This window comes from Dicentrarchus labrax, unplaced genomic scaffold (genome assembly GCF_905237075.1).
Source record: "Dicentrarchus labrax unplaced genomic scaffold, dlabrax2021, whole genome shotgun sequence".
Taxonomy (NCBI): Eukaryota; Metazoa; Chordata; class Actinopteri; family Moronidae; genus Dicentrarchus; species Dicentrarchus labrax.
The window spans coordinates 25,102,365-25,125,489 of NW_026136701.1; the positions used below are offsets into that span (position 1 = coordinate 25,102,365).

Sequence of the window (23,125 nt, forward strand, 5' to 3'; positions counted from 1 at the left end):
CACACCTCCCTGTTTGAGAAATGGATTCCCCCCCTCCCTGCTCGCCACTCCGCTGCGACAAAATAAAAATGATCAAATGCTGCCTTCGCTTCCAAATTCTTCCTTTATTTGTGTTCGTCTATCAGGTGGCGCGTTGTCGTGATTGATCCTTTCTCTCAGAGCTGATCCAAACAAATTGGATTGTTGTCATCTTTAAAAAACAAAAGGAAACACTGAGTGGTTACGTTGGACAAAACACGTCTCCTACACACAAATATAGACAGACAACACACAGACAGACTATCAGGAAAGTCAAGTTTTGATCAGTCATGGGAAAGAAAAACCCCCGAAAGTGAGTCAGCCTTTAGATCTAGAGAGAGGAACTAAATATAAAACTACAGAGACGGGGAGAGCTTTTAAAAGGCAGGGACTTGTTATCAACTGTCCCGAGATGTAAACATGTCCGCAGAGATAACATTGTGTGTTGGAGAAGATTAGAGCTGAATGCCGAAGATAAAACGGCGCAGTCGTTTGTTGTAAACCAGACAGAAGGCCGCTCCGTGTTGACGTGAGACGGAGACAGAACGGAGAGAAACACGACTAAACTTCATGTCTTACTATAAAATGATTGATTGACTGTTTGACTGAACTCTCAAACTCTAATAATCAAGTCATCGCTTGGCAACAATACGGGGCACTAAGAGCAATATGTAGTAGAACTGTAAACTGCAAGGCTTTGCTATAGGCCTATAGCTTATACGAAGCCTTTTTGCCTAAAAATACAAACATTAAGGCATCATTATTATTATTTCAACTAACTCGTGAAAGGTAAAGTTAATTAGCGAGGCTACATAAACCACTCATTATTGTATAACATATATTTTGAGGGTGAACATGTTTATGTGAATAGATTATATGACGACAGTTTGGGTCATGTTCAAATACACAAATATACCCAAAAGTTTGTGTATGGAATTAAATCATTGGCTTTATTTTTCAAGGTGACCGCTCTCAGTCTAATCGTTGGCCCTCTCCCTCGGGAGCAGCAGGTGTGCGATGCAAACAGACAGATGGCATCCTGGGAAATGTAGTGCCCCTGCCTTTGTCAGCGAGCGCAGCTTGTAATGGTCCTGCCAGGAGGCATTAAAGGGCCACAGCCTGGACGCCGCTCTTTGCTCACAGGGTGAAGCTGATTGAAATTCCCTTCCTCCCGCACTGGTGGCTTGGCGTCGGTCCACAGTGCAACACTGCAACCTATTTCACACTCTGCTGGTGTGGAGTGATGAAACCAGACAGCAAAAAACTCAGGGTGGCAGCAAAAGTCCAAAAGTAGCAAGAGTCATCGTCCATATCCTCCACTTCTAACTGGCTCCTATCTGGAAGTGAAATGGGGGAAAAACACACTTTTTACCTCTTTATTTATCTTCCTTAAAGCCACTCTTTCATCAGTTTGGGCTCACAGTAAAGTGTTATTAAGGAACTTTGACTCCACTTGGGAACCTATAACTTCACTAATGTATAGTTTAGAATATGTAATACATTATCATCCTTATAACAAGCTTGTGCCTCTGTAAGTTTAGTTCAGTTCAGTTCAGGTCCAATCTCTAAATTCTGACTTATTGATAGTAAATATAAAAAGAATTGCCTCTGAGAAGAGACCGAGAACATAAAAGTTCAAGAACAATAACCCTTTTATTTTAGGTATGTCAACTTTTGGGCTTGGTGCACAAAAAAGTGGTGCTAAAAAACAAATGATAGGAGTAGTGTAATATAATGTACATATTTTACATATATTACACACTCTTCTTTTCTATTTTATAATTCCATATACATTTTGTTGTTATATATTGTAACTGAATGCACAAATTTATACTTCTGTTTCTTATAATGTCAACTTGAGCAACTAAAAAACAAATGTTAGAAGTAGACCTGCAGTTAATAATAAAATAAAATCTATAAAACATTAAATAAGATAATCACTATTTCACACAGGGACAAAACGAGCGCCGCATTAAAAATAATAAATGTAATAGAAGTGACCTGCTGCTTTGTAATTATGAGCTTTCCTGTGTTTTAAAACATTAGATATTGAATGCGAGGGAACATTTAGCCTCCGTTCTTTTATATGTTTGTTCTGATTATGCTGTTGTGGAGAAATTGGCCCAGCCGCTGCATGAACGCCCCAGAGCTGCTGTAATGAAGCTCCGACTCTTTGTAAACAGCGTTTCTGTGTTACATGTTCCCGCTTTTAACAAACGACGCCGGCTGGAAACTGCTGTGATTACTGCGTCTTCTTTTTCCCCGCACAGATGTAAACAAAAACAGCCTCGGGTGATTCTCCCTTTAATTATACCAAAAACAGAAACATAATGAATATCCAGCAAACATGACACAAGCTTATAGCAAATGACTTCACTCTGATATGTCTTCATGAGAGACGAAGTGCATCCTGGGTAAAGAAACGAGAAAAAAAAAGCGTGAAAGCGTGTGCAGATGCTTGATTCTGGGCGGAGGAAGGAGTCACAACAAGCGTGTTTTTTGCAAACTTTTGAGCGTTTCCTGTTTTATTTTGATTTGTTTGGCAATTTAATTGTTGGTGGCACAAAATAATAGCAAATATGAGAATGTAAAAAGGGAATGTTTGTAGTTATTGAACAGAAAAAGTGAAGTAGTAGGAAGACTGATTCCACCAAATGTCATTAGCAACACCTGAGCTTTCCCTGCTACGTGAAAATGTTCTAGATGTTGCTTTTCCAAGAAATAATTAGTTGTCAGTTCAGTTGTTGGCTAGAAATAAGACGACTGAGACCGGATTGAAACACGATGAAAGACAAGAAGAGATTGTAGTTTTGGTTGAAACGTCGTACTTTAAGTCAGCGTTGATATTCTGCTACAGTGGCAGTTTGCTGCAGTGCTAACTAAGCTAGACCAACCTAGCTAGCTGTCTGAGGCGTATTGCTAGTACAACAACTGTTTAACTGTTTATACTTCCTCTATTCCTTTCCTCTATTCCTTTCCTCTATTCCTTTCCTCTATTCCTTTCCTCTATACCTTTCCTCTATTCCTTTCCTCTGTACCTTTCCTCTATTCCTTTCCTCTATTCCTTTCCTCTATTCCCTTCCTCTATTCCTTTCCTCTATTCCTTTCCTCTATTCCTTTCCTCTATTCCCTTCCTCTATTCCTTTCCTCTATTCCTTTCCTCTATTCCCTTCCTCTATTCCTTTCCTCTATACCTTTCCTCTATTCCTTTCCTCTATACCTTTCCTCTATTCCTTTCCTCTATACCTTCTCTCTATACCTTTCCTCTATTCCCTTCCTCTATTCCTTTCCTCTATTCCTTTCCTCTATTCCCTTCCTCTATTCCTTTCCTCTATACCTTTCCTCTATTCCTTTCCTCTGTACCTTTCCTCTATTCCTTTCCTCTATTCCTTTCCTCTATACCTTTCCTCTGTACCTTTCCTCTATTCCTTTCCTCTATACCTTTCCTCTATTCCTTTCCTCTATACCTTTCCTCTATTCCTTTCCTCTATACCTTTCCTCTATTCCTTTCCTCTATACCTTTCCTCTATTCCTTTCCTCTATTCCTTTCCTCTTGTGTGTGTAGGTTAAGATTAATTACGGTGACTCGTGATTCCACTGTCCTTGTTTCTGTCCTTCCCATCTGTAAACACTGTTGTTGGATCAGGAGATTTTATCCAACGTCTCAATTTTGAGTCCAGATTTGGTCCAATAATATCCTTCAAATGGAAAAAATACCAGCCAGGATTCATCCGGGTTGGCAGTAGAAGCAGAGCTTTATTCCCTTCGCAGAAAAACAACGCCCGAGTCATCCATGGAAAGACTGAATTTTCATTTTCATTTTCAACTTCACCTTATATACTCTCACAAGTCCTGCCCATCTGTCAATTATTGATCCATGACATAATGGTGTTCATCCCCTCTGGAAATACCCAGAAACTTCCACCAAACTGGAGCTCGTCCTCTCTAATGGTGTCGGGTCTATTTCTCCCTCAGCCCTCCTCCACCTGCACCGCTGGGGTTGAGCACTTCTTATCCCTCGCTCAGTCCTTCCTCTCCTCCACTTGTTGTGCTCTCTTACTACAAAGCCCGCGGGCTTCATGGCCTGTTGTCCTTGTGCTCTCTTATCATTAACCTTGCAGGCAGTACGCCAAGACCTTTTCTTTTTACTCTCCATGATTACACCATTAAAATCTATCTTTTAAAAACCTTATATTACTAGTTTCTTACACCATTATGTCATAGATGTCTTTTACTGTATTTTTTTTAGATCTTTTTAAACTTTATGAAATGACAAAAAGCTTGTGTTCAACGATCATTCACACACTTTTGGTAGAAACCTTACTTGTCTCATGTTACAGCCACACATTCAATATTTTCTACACATTAAATCAAACTTTCACTAAAAACCACGGTGCTCTCTACTTCATTAACAGTTTTGTGTGCTCACATAAAATCAACCTTACTTAAATACAGTGCTCATTACCTGATTTTACAGTATGTTGTGTGATTAAAAACATAGTGCTTATATAACAGAATTTCCAGCATCTTGTGTGATTACTAGAATTCCAGCATTTAACATTCACAAACATGCATTACATTTTACACTATCTATCTATATCTACACTATCCATCACTGTAATCCAATCTTTTCTTTGAGTGGTTAAAAAAACATTCTTCATGCCTCAGGTCTTGTTGCCAGGAGCGGATATAGGGAAATAAATTCAAAACATATATAATATACAAGTGAGATGTTATGTTGATTAAATGAGCATCATTAACCTTCCTTTGAAAAGAAAAGAAAAAGCCTAAAAAGCCAACTTCTCTTCAATCTCTAACCTAAGTAAGACAAGAGGCGAGGTGCATTCAAGGACCTCCCTGTGAGTGTGTGTGGTTGTAACATTAGGCCATCTGTTGTACCGTGGGTGTGATCACCTCTGCAGGTTGCTAACAGAAAGGTAATCGGCCCGAGGAGTCAGTAGAAGAGGATGAATGATGTGCTCTGCCCTGCTGTAGCCTCACCGCTGTGTTACAGGTCGCTGGACATATAAGGAGTGAACTTAAAAAAACATGTTAGCACGTAATGAGAACAGGAGCTCGCAGTGTAAATGTGGAGGGTTGATGGGTGAGACGGGAGGGGAGGTAATCGCTGCCGCTCTTTGATCCCTGGAAGGCACTGTTGCCATGGTTACAGCATCCGAATGGGATGCCGCTGCTCTGGCGCCCTGCCTGTTAGTCTGTGTAGGTCCCTGGAGCATTTCCCCTAGTGTGTGTGTGTGTGTGTGTGTGTGTGATTATGCAAATGTATTGCTAATAGTGCATGTTTAGATATAATGCAACATTTAAACTGAGTACTTATTTATTCCAGAAGGAGGAGAAAACACAATCCTTGTTGTAATATTAGCGATGGAAGTACCTTTAGTATTCCTAGAGTAGTAGAGGTACTAGTATATTATATTGCACTATATGAAGTCAATTGTTGATGGGAGGTTGTAGTTGTAGTTCTTAATAGCAGTAGTAGTTGTAGTTCTTAATAGCGGTAGTAGTAGCACAGAATAATGTAGTAGTGTTAGTAGAAGTAGATTAGTAGATCAGCATTAGTAGTATTCTGTTATATACTGTTTTATATATATTTTGAATGTCTTATTTTCTATATTTTGTTCTATGCTGTAATATAATGTACATATTTTTATCTTATTTTCAATTTCTTATAATGTCTTTGTTTAGCAACTTGAGCAGCTGCAGCAAAGCCACAAAGGGATCAATAAAGTAATTCTGATTCTAGTAGTGGTAGGGTTACCTGTAATGGTAGATGAGTAGTAGTCTTAGCAGTAGGAGGAGGAGGAGGAGGAGGAGGAGGAGGAGTATTAGTAGTGGGAGACCAGTGTTTACTGTTAAACTCAGGCTAACTTCAGTGACCTTCATCTGAATCTGCAGAAGCAAGAAGCACATGATTTGCACCTGCTTCTAGCAACTGTTGTTAGTTTCTCTCTTTCCTCATTGTCTCCATTATGCATTGTTTAATTCATTTAGATTTGACCAATGTATTTTCTTTCAGTTTTCCATCTAATACAGGTTTACAGAATTGACCTTCAGTCTCCAAACGTTTTAAGAGCTGCTGCTAACAACCTGAATCCCAGTGACAGACAGAGAACACTGAATAAAAACCCTGAAAGTGACGCTCTGCTTGGTCCTGATCCAAATCTACAGCAGGTTCAGAAAAGTGTTTAGAACTGTGTGTGTTTGTATGAGAGTCACAGACAGAGAGTGAAGGAGTGTTATATGCTGCCAGCTCTCCTGTAAGTGGAATAGAATAAAATATGGCTGCCTCCCGGAGGAGCACTGAAGGAGCCAGTGTGATGCATCCTCCCTCAGCCCAGAGGAACCTCAGGATAAGTGCAAACCTTTTACTCTCCATGGCTGACAAATACAGCCCAAAACACAATAGTTCAGCTCTTATTAAGCCATTTACTCTTAAAATAAAAGGGTCGACACTGTTGGAGGGTAAAAACAACCTGTATATATAATATATGTTTAATATTTGGACTGCTTTGGTAGAAAATAAAAACTGAACATTCAACCTCGTCAGACTGATCAGTTATATTGATCTCCCTGTGTTTCTGCTGCTGCTGTATCTGTGTATGGATATTATTTATTTCAGGTCTGTTTAGTTACCTGTCAACCTGCTAACCCCGTGTGTTGCCTTTGTGTCTCTCTGCAAACAGGTTGCCTGTTTGAGAGCGGGCTGTGTTCACCGTATGAGATCTGCGTCAACGGTAAGACGTCACACACACACACACACACACACACACACACACACACACACACACACAAATAAGACCTGGGTTGTTTGTGGTCGAAACTTATTATATTGTTTATTTACAGATGATGTCAAGGAGCAAACATAATATCACGAGAGATGATTCATTAGTAACACACCTCTGGAAGCAGTGGCAGTGAACCATTTATAAATGTTACAACCCTTAAGTTAGGGGAAGTCTTCTAGTCTTCGAGACTATAAAAGCCAGAAGAGGTTTGTGTGTGCAGTGCAAACAAGAGTTGATGGTTCTCTTCTTGAAGAGAACAGAGGAAACAAAGTTGTTTCTTCTTGCAATTTGGTGTAGAGTATTTTTTTTTATTTTTCATATTGAACCGCCATGTTTCTACAGAGCGGACTAACCACTGTCTCTCCCTCCTGCTTGCAAAGGGAGGGTGAAGCGAAGGAGTTGCAACCTGCAACTATACCACTAAATCCTACACGCTTTGGTCAGTTTGAGCTGCATCTTTAACCACATTAATGATAGCAGTTATTTCATACACACACAATCTGACATGCTGCATTGCTTCTACGTCCACAGTCCATTTAGAATGAACTGCTGGACCACATATAAATATAGAAATAGAAAGCCACACTCTCTCTGTCTTACTCCTCCCTTGTGGCCTCTCTGGCATTAAGAGGAAGGAAACCCCTGCTGAGAATCAACCTAGAATAAAAAAAAAAAGCCCAAAACATGAAAGTCACTCACAGAAAGTAATTAGCATATATTTGGAAACCCTTTTATCTTCGACTCCTCTGGGTCAGCCGGATGATAACCGGGTTACTCTCCAAGCTTTTCACGCTGCGTCTGCTCCAAGCTGACCTTTTGTTTTTCTGTATCTGCCGATCACCATTCGTCGGTTTACTGGGGAAACTCTCTCACTTATCAACATCTCTGCAAGATTTAAAGCAAAGACCGAGATAACAGAAGACCACAATTGGCTGTGTGATCTCATTAAGCATGTGAATGGCCTGTTAGGAGGTGCACAGCTGACGGGCCCACGTCTCTCTGACCCGCTTCCTGACGGGCGTTTATTTCAGGCGGGGCGCGTTTGTTCTGAATTCATCAGCTCGGTCGTTTCCTGTCTGCACGGCGTCCTTTTTTTGAAATGTTCCCCCCCGTAATCTAATCCTGGCAGGAGAAGGTGGGGATGAAAAACACAAACGGAGCACACGTCTCGTTCTGTGAGAGAATCATCATGTCCTGAGTGAATTGTATTTTTAGCTGAGCTCAGACGGGCTGTCTGTCTGTGTTGTGACTGCCTCAGGTGACCTTGTTTCACTTGGATGGAAAGCAAAAAAATAAAAAGAGGTGTCAACTGCTTTTATTTGTTTCTTTTATTTGTCTGTGTCATTTCATTGCTCCTTGTATCTCCTGCCTTCATTATCCCACGACACATAAATATTAGTCCTTTTTGTGATTCTGAAAACTGAAAATAAAAAAGAGATAGAGATATCAGAACCGTATTATGGAAGCCCTTTTCTGCCAATATGATCGGGAAAGAAAGGATTCTGTAAGTCATTATAATGAGAAACCTTCTCAAAATAATGACATTGTCCTACTGAGTCATTATTTTCAGTTACTATGTCAAAATATTGAGAAGTTTCTCTTTTTTTTGAGATTTAAAGTCAATATTTTGAGAAGGTTTCTCATTATAATGAGTTACATAATCTTTTTTTTCCCGTCACATTGGTGGAAATGGGCTCCCGTACCGTATAGCTGCCATCGAAGACGCTCAGGTCATATTTTCTCTGGGGATTGGAGGGCTTAACAACCTCAGAAGAGGTTACACATGATGGATTTTTCAAGGCTGATTTTCATATATTGTTTATTTATACGTATTTTATAGATTAGGCTGTTTCTGGAAAAACTCAAATAACATTTCAATAAAATAAAGATGTTTTTAATTTGGTATACTACTTTATATATTCCTGTCAGAGCGATTCAATCACAAACTCAACTGGGCCAGACTGTAAAACCAGGAAATGTAGATGGTGTTTCTCAGTGTTGTGCCTCTGAATATTATATTCTTTAACTACCTTAACGCACTCATTTCAAATTCAACACATTAGTCTGGCGTTGGTAGAAAATAAACAAGTACTCTTTAGTCCAGGAAGGGTTGAACTGACAGTTTTTACTGTTAATTGAAAGCTTCGGGGTTGACAGAGACATGTTTTCAGTAGAGCACTGCCCTACTTGTGACTGTCAGCAGCCACAAGATGTTTTGAAAACCTGAGCGTGCTCGGAATCACATTAAAACAGTCTTTGTGAGCTTGATTGGGGTGTCACATCCATAAACATCCTTCCCGATCTGTACTGAGCATGTGCAGCTCTCACCACAGATGAGAAGGTGGCTCACTCGTTAGCTACTTCCACACACTGTGTAGTTAACTTATTTTGCCATATATCAGATTTATGTATTCTGGGACACGTGGAGGTTGTTTCTGGACCGGGTGTGGCCTGCGGACTGCCAGTTGAATAGATTTAGATCACGATGTGGGCGGCAGGACCACAACACAATTCTGCTGCACAACAAAGTTATGTTTCTATTCTTATTTTTTTATTCGTTGTTCGAATAGCGTTGCTTCTATCCAGAACTTGAAAGTCTGAAAATCTCTGCTTACAACAAAAAAAAAAAGAGCTGACGTCTGTTTACACAAAGGGGAAAAGTGATAACAGGAGGAAAAGCAAAGTTAAAAGAGAAAAGACTTGAATCTGTTGTCTTTATGGCTCAGTAACTGTAACTTCTCAGCAGCAGAAGAGGAATCTCACCTGTTTTGCAGATTTCTGTGGTCCTCGCTGTTTTGAAGGTTGTGTGTTTTTTTTCCTCTCTGCGTTTCAGGCAGTAAATACAACTTACTGCTTTGCCTTCATAAGTCATTAAAAAGCCCTCAGTTGGACGGTGGCTCAGCGGCTGTGCTGTGTTTCTACAGCTGGGATGGAGCACTCATTCCCTTCCACTGTTGTCCATATGTGCAACATGGAAGTGCCCCGACCCCATTGTTTTGTATTTAAACTTCCTGTCTACACCGGAAGCAGGAATGTGTCGCATTGTGTGGACTGACATCTGCTGCTAATGTAACGTATAGCTGGAAGAAAGTGTTCCTTTTCAGCAGTCTGACAAACGTCGGCCGCTATTTCTGCAGCAGTGCTAATTGGATTAGTCCTCCCACACAGCTCTGGGATCATGTTACTGTTATTATAGTCATGGTGACTGGTCACACTGCAAAAACAGCAGCACTTCTTGAAACGAGTCAGATATTCTCAAATATAATCACATTTTCTTGTATTAAGCAAATCTGCCAGTGGGGTAAGACACTACTGCTTGGCTGGAATATTACAAGCAATGAAAACTCTGTTATTTAAGATAGACTTTCTTTAAATAAGTATTTTTGGTCACTTTATTGAGCTGAATTTAAGAATTTGTACTTTAATTTAAGATCTTCAACCAGCATAATAAAAATAAGTGACTTTGTCTTGAATGAAGGAACCAGAAGCTTCTTACCTTTTTAGCATTTTTTATTAAAATAATGAAAAACTAAACAGCTGCTTCATTTCCATCACTGGGACCAGACGACTTTCTCTTAAACTGAGAAGTTGTGCGAGTGGTTTTACTCTTAAAATATGGACAATAATCTGGTTCCTCTGCTGGGAGATTATGCAAACCATTGTTGTTACTAGTTAAATGGAGCTCAATATTAGCTGTAATATGTTATTATAGAATATTTTCTTAAAACCAGATTGCTTTTCTGATTTTTAGACAAAAAAATAAGACTAATTTCCCAGAAATAAGGCTCTTTTACTTTATTGAGATTCCTTTTTACAGCAGTAGCAACAGGACAAGTGGAATAAGAAGAAAACCACGACTCCAGTGTTGGGTGTTGCTCATATAGACGTTGCTGTTCTCACCCACATTCATCCACAGATGCTAATCATTGTGAAACAGGAGCATTAAAAGGATTCAGCCCGTGGCAGTGTTGGCTGTTTCAGCGGAGCTAGTCGTCAGCTCGGCGACACTTTCAGTCCAAGGTCTCAAAGAGCATGAAAAGCTCCCCGGGCTGAGTCAGGTGAGGTGAGCCTGCGCTGACAGCTGGATCTCACGCTGGAAAAGCTACGGCGGCTGCACCTCCGGCCATTGTTCTCACCCGCCGTGTGCCCGACCTGCTTCAATAGCTGCTGTCAAACCGCAGACAATGCCAGTCTGTTGTGCTGCTGATTGGCAGCTCGGGCTCTATCGGGCCACACAGCGGCTCTGATTGCCTGAGCTGGCTGTAATCTCTCGGCAGTAACAAAACAAAAACAATGAGTAAGGTTGGCATTGTTCAGCAGAGGACATTCTACCTTTTTCCAATGACAAGGCTGGAGTGTGACAACCAAACAAATATATCAACCCCCCGGAGGAAACAAGTTGTTCTCGCTACTCCTAGATGAGCACAACCCCCGGGACAATGCTATTGAGAAGAGATGCATGACTTGCTTGCAGTCTTTTAGGAATTAAACAGCCTTTGATTAAAGTCAATTTAACACTGAATAACAGAGTAGAGCCTATAGAGCAACTCTGGTAGTGACAGGATTCCCACGCGTCCTGGAAACGCTGGAAAATCTGGAAGTTTAGATTTCCAGTCATGGAAACACTTGGAAATGGATTAAAATGACCAAGTATCCTGGGAATAATCGATGATGTTCTGGAAACGTTTAATTGTATTTTAGCCCCTCACTCAGATTGTTTAAAACTCGACTGTTGGTAGGAAAACCTGCGCTGTATGAAAGCAGGTTTATCGGACGTGGAACCAACTCGCAGCGTTCTTCTTGGAGTTGAGTCTATTTTTTTTCTCATTGTGGTTAATAAATACCTGAACAGCACTGATAATTCTACGTGCAACAGACACTACTTGATTTGAACCCTTACTTGTGGCAGTGGTTCCCAACGTTTTCTGTCAGTTAGTAAACCGACTCAGTGAGATATTTTATGGATATTTCACATTATATTCAAAACTGTACAATGAACCCAAACAGTGAACTCAGTGACTGCAGGAAGTTTGTGTAAAACCAGAGATTTAGATGAATTTGTAGCACATTTCCTGTTTCTGGGAATGTTTTATACAATTCTCTGTATTATATATTTTACAGACCTAATAGGCTCCTTTTTTTCTGTGGCCACATTGATGTTACTGTCAGAGGAAACTGTAGTTAGTTCACTGAAGAGTACGCAGCATAAAAATCTGCAAATTAACGTGGAGTGTCCCATAAACAGTGACCACCTAACTGTAATGAACCTGAGACACCTCATCATGAACCTGCATCATTAAACAGGGAGGAATTAAACTGAAGTTAAACGTACCTAAATACATAAATAAAGACTTAACTTAAATACATGTAGTTTCATTCTTTAGATCGTAGCTTTAAAGTTTGCTCTTATGTCTGTACAGTCACTTTAATGTAAGAGTCATAACGAGTTGAACCTGGTAACATTTCCATGACTCTCTCATGCACGTCAGATCAGTCTGGATTTCTTTCCTGTCTCAGTGCGAGGAGATGATTTCAATTTTCACCAACTGCGTGGATGAAATTGTGACTGCGCTGCATTACGTAGGTACAGCGTGTGAGGACCATTATAACACAGCAGAACTCTGATAGATGGAGTTGATAAAGGAATGTATCAGGACATTCACTGTGAGAAACGGGGGCGAGTGACTGTAGCGCTCATGAGCGTTAATTAAAGCTTCAGTACATGTTCAAATCCATCAGTAATGCAACCTGTGAGAGAACAGGAAACAGTTGTGATCAGGTTTCCACTTCATTCTTCACTCATATATGAACATGCAGCAATACGATATGTCTCCACACTGTACAGGGCAGGGTGTCTCCATTCTTCCAACCCCACAACATTTTCTTTTTATTGGTACATTACATAAGCATTGTGGCTCTTTTGTCCGAAGCCATCATGTTAACAGGTAGCTGAAGATGCAAGATGTCTTCTTTTGTCAAACATCCTTTAGATAGATATATTATATATCATATTGAGCCTTGCCCTCCAGGACAACCTTAACCTCCAGCATGAAACTTAAAGTCCAGGACTGACGGAACAGTCCAGGATTCAGTGCAGAGCGATGAGGGTATGTTTGTCTGGGTACAAAGTGAGAAAGGGCAGTGCGACTGTCATCTCAGCAGACGGAGCGATGCCACGCTTAGAGCTGGTGCACCAAACGTCTACGGGGGGGAGGTTGGCTTTATTACGCTGCAAAAAGTGCTGCTTATATAGATATAGATATAGATAGATACACTGAGGATATGTGAGTGATAAAAAGTAAGAGTTTGACTTCTGTATCCTCCACAGTTTCACCTGTTCTAATGAATGTGTTGATGAGATACAGCAGGTCTCTTCCTCAGTACAGTATGGTGATAGTGCACCGGATTAAACTGGATGTAAACATTTAATAAATAACTCTTTGTTCAAGTGGACATTTTTTGCAGTGTAGAAACTTCTGCTGACTTTCATCTTTCGTCCCAGCATGCAGCTGAGTCTGGCCACAGAGATAAGGATGGCTGCCTGTCAGTTACTCGCTCAAAGGTCCACATATTATTATTTTAGGTTAAAACCAGGACTATTATTATTATTATTATTATTCTTTTTATTATTAAGGATTATTTTAATTTTGGAGTCATTGTACTTAACCTGCTTGTTGTCTGTGTTGTGTTGTAGTTGTGCAGCACTGCAGTATAATGTTTGATTTACCTCGTTGTTTTCATATTAACGTTATTTTGATGGTTTTGTAGAGACTTTACGTTTGAGGACGAGGGCGTTTTTTCTGTCCAAAGTGTAGAGAGTGAGGAAAGGACCAGAAATAAAGGCTCTGCTGTATTTGTTTAATCCAGATTTAACTTTAGGTGTGGTTCTACTGTGCGATAACACACCTGTCAGTGATAAATGTGTGTATTGTTAGAGTCCATTTGCTTAATCATCATTTAACTCAATACAATGGAGGTTATTTTTACGTCATGTAGGTATAAATACAGTGATCTGACCTTTCACCTTCTAGTTACTGGTCCTAATTAAATTCATATTCAACTTCAGACAGATAATCATCGATCATAAATAACCAAAAAATATGTACATAAGAACACAACATTGACAGCAGGTGGAGGAAATGTCCCACTTCCTGTTCTGTGCGTCCTGATGATCGTTCAGCCTCGCGATGGATTAATCAGTTTCCCCTCCAACGAGTAGATCTGTGCCGGGTTGTGGGTTTGCTCAGCAGCTCTGGTTAGCTCAGGTTATCTGAGCTCCGCTAATATTTTTTGGATGGGAGACGGCCGGCGATGTGCAGAAAGCTCCATCAGTCTCGCTTTCTGCTTTTGTTTGCGTCGACAGTCTTTTGGGGACCGGAGGATTTGTTCTGACCACACTCCGTCTCACTGTTCGCTGAGCTCTGAAACATCGGACTCTTCTCCCTCTTTCTCTCCTTTTAAGTCAGAAAATGTGCCACCATGAGATTTGAATATACGTTGCCGCATTTTGTATGTTTAACTTCAATTTTAGGGCTTTTCATTTTCATTTTCACAGTAGATAAAAGAACATGTATATTGACTTCATAATGGACTAAGAATTGCCTGTTTTCCATTTTAAAGGCACTCTTTTCATTGCACATGTACCTGTATAACCCTTGTTAAACCGCATGTATTTGACCCTGCCTTTGAGCTTGACAGCGCTGTAGTTAAAGACAGTCTTTGCTTCTTTGCCCGAATGAAGCCGTTTCTCCCATTTAAATATCTTGAGAAAATCATCCACACCTTCGTATCCTCCCACCTGGACTACTGCAACTGTCAGTAATCCCTGCCCCACGCCTGCAGCTGGTCCAGAAACTTTTCTTCTCCCTGTTTCCAACCGGTAGACGTATTCAACTGGAGATTAAAGCTCGCCAGAAGTCCTACCTTCATTTTAAGGACTGAAAACAAACCGAAAGGATCTTTTCTTTTTTATTATTCTTTCTAATAGTGCAGCTGGGACATGTCTTCTGGTGGAGCTGCTGTTCACCCCCAGGTGTTGATTGGGTCCCATGGTTTTACTGTCAGAGCTGTAATGGAGCTCATCTTGAAGAAGCTAGCTCAGCATGGAAATACTAATTTCCAGCAGAGAATACGGCCTCCAGTTATGCTTTAATTGGCATTGGTTACCTGAGCAAGAGGAGAGCTGAATTGTGTTATGTTCCTGTGCTATATACACAGAGTGAATAAAGCATTATGCCCCTTTGATTGTTACATTAAATCTTAAGACCACAAAAAGGATTAAAGGAGATTCTTACTCAACATCTTGAGTAACAGATTCTGCAAATGTTCAAACGAGTGGATAGGAATATTTGGACAGCGATATTCTTTTGTTAGACTGTTGCACTGAATTTAGTTTTCTTTTTCTTATGCAATGAGAAGTGACTCTGTTAAAGTGTTCAAATGTAGAAACGCAGTATTTTCAACCTAGCTAGAAATGGGAATTTAGTTAAAAGTGTTAACAGTGAAATCTGGCTCTTTGATAACATCTAGTGGCTGCTGTGGGAACTACAACATCCTTTAATATATAGTAACCTGCAATAATGTGGCCAGTTATTGTTTGATATGCAGAAAACAGGTGATCAGCTTATTGTTTGCTACATCCTAAATCATTATCCTGTCCAAAGGCTCCAATTCAAATAGCACCTTTAATACAAACATGCAGCCCAAAGTGCTTCACACAGCAGACTGAAACAACACGTAACAACAAAAAGGAACAACAATAAATGCAATTCTGCAAGGCTAAACATGTGAAACATCAATAAACATAAAAAAGTCCATATAAAATAAATACCAAGGAGACAAATAATGAAAAACTCAAGGATTTTATTTAGAGTGCAAACAGAGTCAGTTCAGCAGCTTACAACGCCCAGCGACATTTTCAAAACCACACTCATAAACTATTATCATTGTTATACAGCCTGTAAAATATTACTGATTGCACCTTTAAGACCACCAATTACAAACCCGACGTGACACTGAATCTTTACAACTCTAAAAATGTCATTTTCATCTCATTTGTCTGGACGCTTCACTGGCAACATGTCCACTAACAGCTTTTATAGTGCGGCTCTCCTGAACGCAGCCCAATTGTTCTCTACAAACCAAGGTGGGGGATTCAGATGCCAATCACCGACAACACACACACACACACACACACACACACACACACACACACACACACACACACAGAGCGAAAAAGGAGAGTGCTCTGTTTCAGCCCCTCCCACACACACACACACACACACACACACACACACACACACACACACTGCTTCCCCTTGATTAGCTGCGAGGGACAAAAAGCACTCGATGGAGATCACCATGGCAACAGGCACGACAGGAGCAGGGCTAAACTGGCCCATTACCCGTCTGTGCCCTGTTGCATGTTGTCTCCTGAACACGCAACAGTCGACATGTCGCAGCCCCCCCCCCACGTTGAGGGATGAGAATATCTGCTCAGTCTGGATATGACAGTTGATCTGCGTGTTGTTGATTAGAAATGTTGATTCAATCGATTTTTTTTTTGGAAAGGTTAAAGACGTTTTTGATCTTGATCTCTCAATTGTGTTTTGTTTTTTTGCAGCCTCAGACTGTAGACTGTTCTCGTGGTTTCATTTCTGTAGGTTTTACTGGAAAAAAAATGAACAACAAGTAACAGTTTGGAGTTCTACTGAAAAGACCAAAACCTACAATGAACTGCTAACGAGTATTTTGTCTGTATCAGATCTTGAAATATCTTCTTCCCCTGTGCCACTGAGCTCCATTGTTGTCCATCAATGAGCCACACTGTTGCACTGATCCTTCATCACCATGAACACACACACTGTAGTTTATTTTGACTCAGTCCCACACACACCGTCCTGCTGGTCCCAAATACTCCCTAGAGCACCGAATGTGGATTCATCCGACGCTGAAGATAGTCCCCAGCAAATGCACAATTTCCTGTTTGAGTAACATTTGATAGAGGCTGCAGTGTCCTGCTGTTTTAGGAAATTGCTAAAACAAAATGAAACCATTTTCTGAGCTGTTTGGTGAGATTCACATCTTTAATGGGAACCAGTATCAGCTTGAAGCTGAGCGCCACAGACAGAAGTCAGATGCTTTTCATGGGATTTGTTGGCATTAAGGAGAGTATAGAATAATGCCAGCATTGTCCTTTAAATGGGAAAAAAACTGGAGCAAAAGAAAAACTCTGTAATACAAAACTCAACACAGAAAAAATCCATTAGCAAATTCTTTTAGCTGGAAGGTTTTTGTATTGTGTGTCGAGTTAGCATTAACAGCAACATCAATGTTATCCAACAGCACTGAGTCACTGAAATGGTTGTTTGAGGGTTTATTTTCCTCTGTCTATCCCCATGGTGCTCTGATGATGACAAAAGCAGTGCATTCACTAGTTTTGGCTAATTTTAGCTACATTTTGAGTGGACGAACATAAAGAAAAAGAACATATATATTTCTTATTCCTTAAAAACTAAATTAGTTTTACAATACGGTGTTAAATATTAATGTACAGTGTTATGGTGAGTTTTTATAAGGCATAAAGGATCACCACTAACATACGACTCCGTTCATAGAGAAACTCTAAATGAGATCATGGATCGAAAGGTAGTTTATTATCGCCTAAAGAAGCACGTCAGTAATGGGAGCTGTGGTCGGGATGGAGAGTGAACACTTGTTGGAAGCCTGAGTGTATTTGTTTAATGATCGCACACAGCCTCCACCATCATCGTCGGATAAGGCTAATTGGCGGGTGTGGGCAAGGCTATTGATCAAAAGTGTGTGGGCTGGCGGTCCTTTGAGAGAATTCCTGTAACTACACAACTACTGCGGTATAATGAAGCTACTCTGAAACCACATTCTCGTAAATGAATGAACGAAGGACAGATACTTGGTTTGTCGTTTATCTTCAGCCGTGAGACAGAGAAACTGTCTGGTAGATGAGAATGGAAAAGAAAAAACAATGACAACAAGTACCCAGAATCCCTAATGTCATCATATAAAAGGCGGCGCTGATCAGCAGAATAAAGGAGCTGGGTCTTAGTGGCTAATCAGAGGCATTCCTGTATTTACAGTAGTCTGTCTAAAGATTGTTCCAGATCAGTAAAAGGGGAACTGCCACATCTCATTAAATTATATGACTGAATGTGCTGGGAGCTGATGGGTTATTGATCAGCACCACTGACTCAGTGATTACTTGGCCAAGTTGTTCAGCTGATCAGAACTCATTTTCCGACTCGTTTCAGTTTTTCGGAACAGAATATCAGCCGAGGGCGCGGCTAATGATTTTATGTAACTGGCATTTTGCAAAGTAAGAGGAATAACTTTTATGTTGTTGTTTGTGTAGCTGTTGTTTGTTTGTTTGGATTATTAATATATTCACTGATTGGATGCATAGACTTTCAATAAAAAAGGGATGAAGACAAGTTAGGATAAAATCCCATAAATAGACTAATATAAATCATTCTTTACATTTTTCTGCTGTATTTGTCTATGAAACATTAAACAATATTGGTTTAACCTTGAGCTGCTCTATTATAATATTTGCACAATAAAACCTTTTATAGACAACATTAACTGTGTTAGATTTTTCAATTAAATTCAAGTTAGACTGTAGCTGAGTTTATGCTGGAAAAAAAGCCATCAATGTGGGTAAGGACATATTAAAAGGTGCTAAAGAAACACAAAAATTAATGCATAGAATATTTGCAGTTAAACAAAATGAACCCCAACCCTGTAGGGTCAAAAACAAAATAAAATCATAAGTGATGTAACCACGGTTTACTTTCAAGATGCTGATATATGTGTTTGGTATCATGTGCAAAACCTGTTGTGTTCTCATGTGTAAAACATCAGCATTCACACAATAACCTTGCCTAATAAAATACTGTAAAATAAAATAAATTGTGTTATAAAAGAATAGAACAGAAAAGAGCAGGTATTTGATGAAAGCTTTTGATACTTGGTGCTACTGACTCATTTCTGTCAGCGTACCAATATGAGGTCTGATACCCAACTTTTTAGTGAATTGCTCCCTTCATCCCACGTCTACTGACTTGTATCTGGAGTTTCTGTTGTTCTTTAAGTTCCATTGCCATCACTGTTTGTAGAAACCAAACAATCATACAGCTGAGGCTGGTGACGTAGAGAATAAACTGATTAAATATGAGCAACATTCGACAATTTCATGCAGGACCTGACTACCATACAGAGGATAAACCCATTAGGTTTACTGTAGGTAACAACAACATCAAATTAATCAATCATGTTACATCGCTTCAGAATGTTAAAATGGTGAAAGGTGCCCAAGATGGCGTCCTCATATTGCTTGTTTTGTCCAAAACCCAAAGATCTTCAATTAACAGTGATATAAAACAAATATAAGCCTTAAGCATTGGGGAGCTGAAGACAATGTAATTTTTAATTTTATTTTTAAAAAATGACTTACTAAAATATCAGGTTAACCAAATACTAGTTCCCAATCATTGTTTCTGTTGATCGACTAAGTGGTTATTCATTTAGTTTTAATTTAACCTTTAATCCAGTTCAGTCTCTTTCAGTTAAAGCATCTTACAAGGTATATCTGCATGTCTACATTTAAAATAAACTACCATACCCGAAAAACAAGTAAAGCATCTCTCACCCTTCCTGGTCTCCCAGTACACCTCTCTCACTTCCAGCAGACACACGGTGAGCACCAGAGCCATATGCAGCAGCCTGTGCAGCTAATCATCCATGAGCACCGCTAGCTCGATTAAAACCACGAGAACCAGAGCCAGATCTTGACAGAGGTAAAGGAAACGCTGTACCTGTACCAGGCCCTGCCCAAGCGTTGCCAGTTGTCATTGATCTTGTGGAGTGCAGTCTGTGAGGGATGGACTCGTGGGGGTCCCCGGGGGCAACAGATCCATTAAGATGTCTTAATCCAGTTCATTAGGCAGGACTGAGTTTGCTGCTTTCAGTCAGCGTGTCCCAACAATGCAGTCCAGAAACCCATGCTGTGTCAACCTAAAGTATTTTTGGAACCGCACCTTTTGTCCATTAAGTGATGACACCCTCCTTGTGTCCCCAATTTACTTTTGACACTTTAGTATACACTTTTTATGAATCAAAAGGTATGTTAGCATTTTGCAAAAGTAAGCAGCAGCTTTGGATGGATGGATCAGTGGTGATCAAAACTTTGTATTCCTACTTTTACTAAAGTAAAAGATCTGTGAAAGACTTCTTCTACCACAACAATAAAAGTTTATTTTCTTATTTTCAATAAATGATGGATATATTTAAGCTGCAACCAAGAGCAACATCTGGTCAGCATTGCCGGTCCATCTCCTCCATCTTAATACACTCTGTGCTTCTGAGAATGGCCCTGTGAATCCTCATTCGGCTCTAATCTGGACCATAAATCACAACAAGACATGTCTGGCTCTGAATTACGGCCCTCTGGTAGTGAACTGGGATAAATTGCAGAGCCTTAGATATGCATGAGTATAATTATGAGAGATAATTCAAGATGTTCCTTCTGGGAAACACAAAAATGGTGTTTGGTGAGATCAGAGCTGAAGGAGGAGAAACGGCCTGTGGTGCAGAAGTGTCTTCAGGATCTTGCTTTTCTTTTTTTGCACTTTGTTTTTTTTAATTACAATATCATTGTTACAATTATTTAAGCATCAATATTGCATTTTACTTTGATGCAAGAGGTCTCAGAGTTTTTGGTAGTGTCTGTGTTATCACAGTGTGGAGCCCAGGTTTTACAACTTAACCGACAATTACATTACACATTACAGGAACTGCAGTTTGACTTTAAAATGCTAACCTGACTGCCTTGTATGGTTTCTTACACTAAGGTTTGTGGATGAACATCAACCAATCTGATCAACAAACCATGTAATGGGAAGGGAAGTCTTCGTAGCAGACTATTTGGAGAAGGGTGGGCACTTTCAAAAAATAGTTCTAAGGTGATTTGATGAACCATTGGTCTATCACTGTCTATAACAGACAAACTTCCACTTCAGCATACCAAATAACGTTGTCAAACTCACACAGAAGCCAGTCGGGAGAAGAGCGAAAACATCTTTTCCATCGAGAAAAACCTTCAGTGCCGTTCTTTGCTCTTCTTTCAATGAAGAAGTTCTGATATTACTGATGCATCTACGCCAACCTCTTAGCAGCCGCCATTGTTGTTTTTGAGCGGTCGCTTCACACACACGCTCATGCCATAGCTGCTAGCAGTTCCTCGCTGATTGGTCAGGCACCAATGTGGTTGGACACTAGTGCGTAGCTTGAAGCCCGGCAGTACAGATTCTCACGTGATCTCATGATTATGTGATCCAGCCAAAATTCAGCAACACTGCTTCCCCCTTCATCATTTCCTTGAGAATATCTTGGAACAAATGTGACCTGATCTGCCTGGGAGGGATTCAGTTTCTTGCTCTAAGGCACTTCAGCAGGGGGCAACACAATGCTCAAACCCATTAAGTCCTGGTGAGGAACAGCCTCAGTCTCTCCAGAGCCACTTGTAACTGTCGTACAATGAGGTATTTCATCATATCATGGCAAAGCTGCGTCGTTTGACAAAACCATTTATCTTTGTTTCACGCATAATTTGTTCAGAAACAAAAAATAGCTTCAAGCAAGCAGAAAACTTTTGTAATATTAAGGAAGTTTGTGTAAATTTGACAATCTCCAGATGTGATTTACAGTTTTATAATTTCAAAAAAGCAAGCTGTCTCCCCTTTTCTCTAAGTGTCTCTCCCTTTGTTTTCACTTACCTCACCCTTCCTTCTACACCCACAGCACATCATTTTCTTCCGTCTCATTTGTAAACAACTGAATATGCACTCAGTGAAACATTTGAGAGTAATTACAGCAGCGCGGACCAGCCGCTGGTCATCCTTAGCTGCCTGTTAAATGGAGCTTGCAGTTTGATTGAAACGACCACAGTGACGCAGAGGCTATTTATAGTCAGGAGGCCTGAATTACCATGTAGAAGGGCTGTTATGCAACATGCACACTCTCCCACATACATGCACACACACATTCATGCAGATATGTAGTGCGAGGCAAGCACAACAAACACGGGGGAAAAACGGGTTTCCTATTTCGACCAAATTTTGCACCCTTCGCACTTTTACCATAAATAATGTATGTGACAACATATAGGATAATAAGAATGTATTGCAAGTAATTATAGTTTAAAGCATATAACACAAAAAATCTGTATGTACAACTTATTTGCAGTAGCAAATATGTTTTAAAGGAAATGTACTGCCGCCCTGGTTTTATGTTTAGATTGATATAATGAGGAAATTAAAGAATCTGCCAAGTTGCACAAATGTTGCAACTGAACGCATCACTATTCATTTGTTTTTCTGCCCAAACATCCAATATTGGAAGACAATATCTGCCCGTAGTGACTACAGCATTATTCAACTTGATTGAACTTGAACGATTATATTTAGTTACTCTCAGGTTAAGGAAAGATTGTGGTCTTGGTCCAAAGTGACTTGAAGCATGAGACACAACTTTAAGTTTATTTATATTCAACTGAAATCACAGTCCTTCTCAAAACAGAAGTGCTAAACTTAACCTCTGCCTCACTACAACGTACCTGGGAACAATTTAGTAATATATAAACAACGTTTTCTTACACCTTTTAAAATCAAGAAGGCCTCAAGACCCCCATGAAGCTTAGGCGACCCCTAGTGGGAGTCCCGGCCTCCCAGGTTGGGAACTACTGTTCTTGGAGAATACCTGTATTTTGTATTTCTTATTTTACTACTCCACTGTTTGTGTTTTGGTGATATGCATCCAGTCAAAATGTGCGTGGACATCAGATCCAATCCAATCCAATCCAACTTTATTTGTTAAGCACTTTAAAAACAACCAAAGTTGACCACAGTGCTGTACAGGAGAATAAATAAGACATCATATGTAACAGTGATGGTGATGATGTGACCACTGTGAGGAACATGGTCTGGGATAAACTGGGTTCCGTGGCACAAATGGAGTCCGGGGTGTGTCCGGGCTGCGACGCCTTCGACGTGCCCGGGACCGCCTGTTGTTTTGCACGACGTCCCCCTTTTTGTGGGTGCTGTCCCTGTCGGCTTGAACCGTCAGGAAGCCGGGAATGGTGACGTTGGAGTCCACTATCTGCTCGTGTAGCCACGTTTGTAGGGTTTAAACCTCCTCTTCTTCAGATGGTTGACCCCGTGACTTTAAGAGAAAGCTGAATTATATCTGACACAGTTTATTGTTGGAATCTC

General features: G+C 40.2%; 1 protein-coding gene across 1 annotated transcript in view; it reads left to right on the top strand.

The window, feature by feature from the left end:
• The window catches only part of LOC127353100 (receptor-type tyrosine-protein phosphatase N2), a 223,353-nt gene that overhangs the window by 8,142 nt on the left and 192,086 nt on the right, over positions 1–23,125 (top strand). Inside the window, exon 2 of the mRNA XM_051382123.1 lies at positions 6,723–6,773. Coding sequence (XP_051238083.1) covers positions 6,723–6,773 — 51 coding nt within the window. The remainder of the gene's footprint in view (positions 1–6,722; positions 6,774–23,125) is intronic.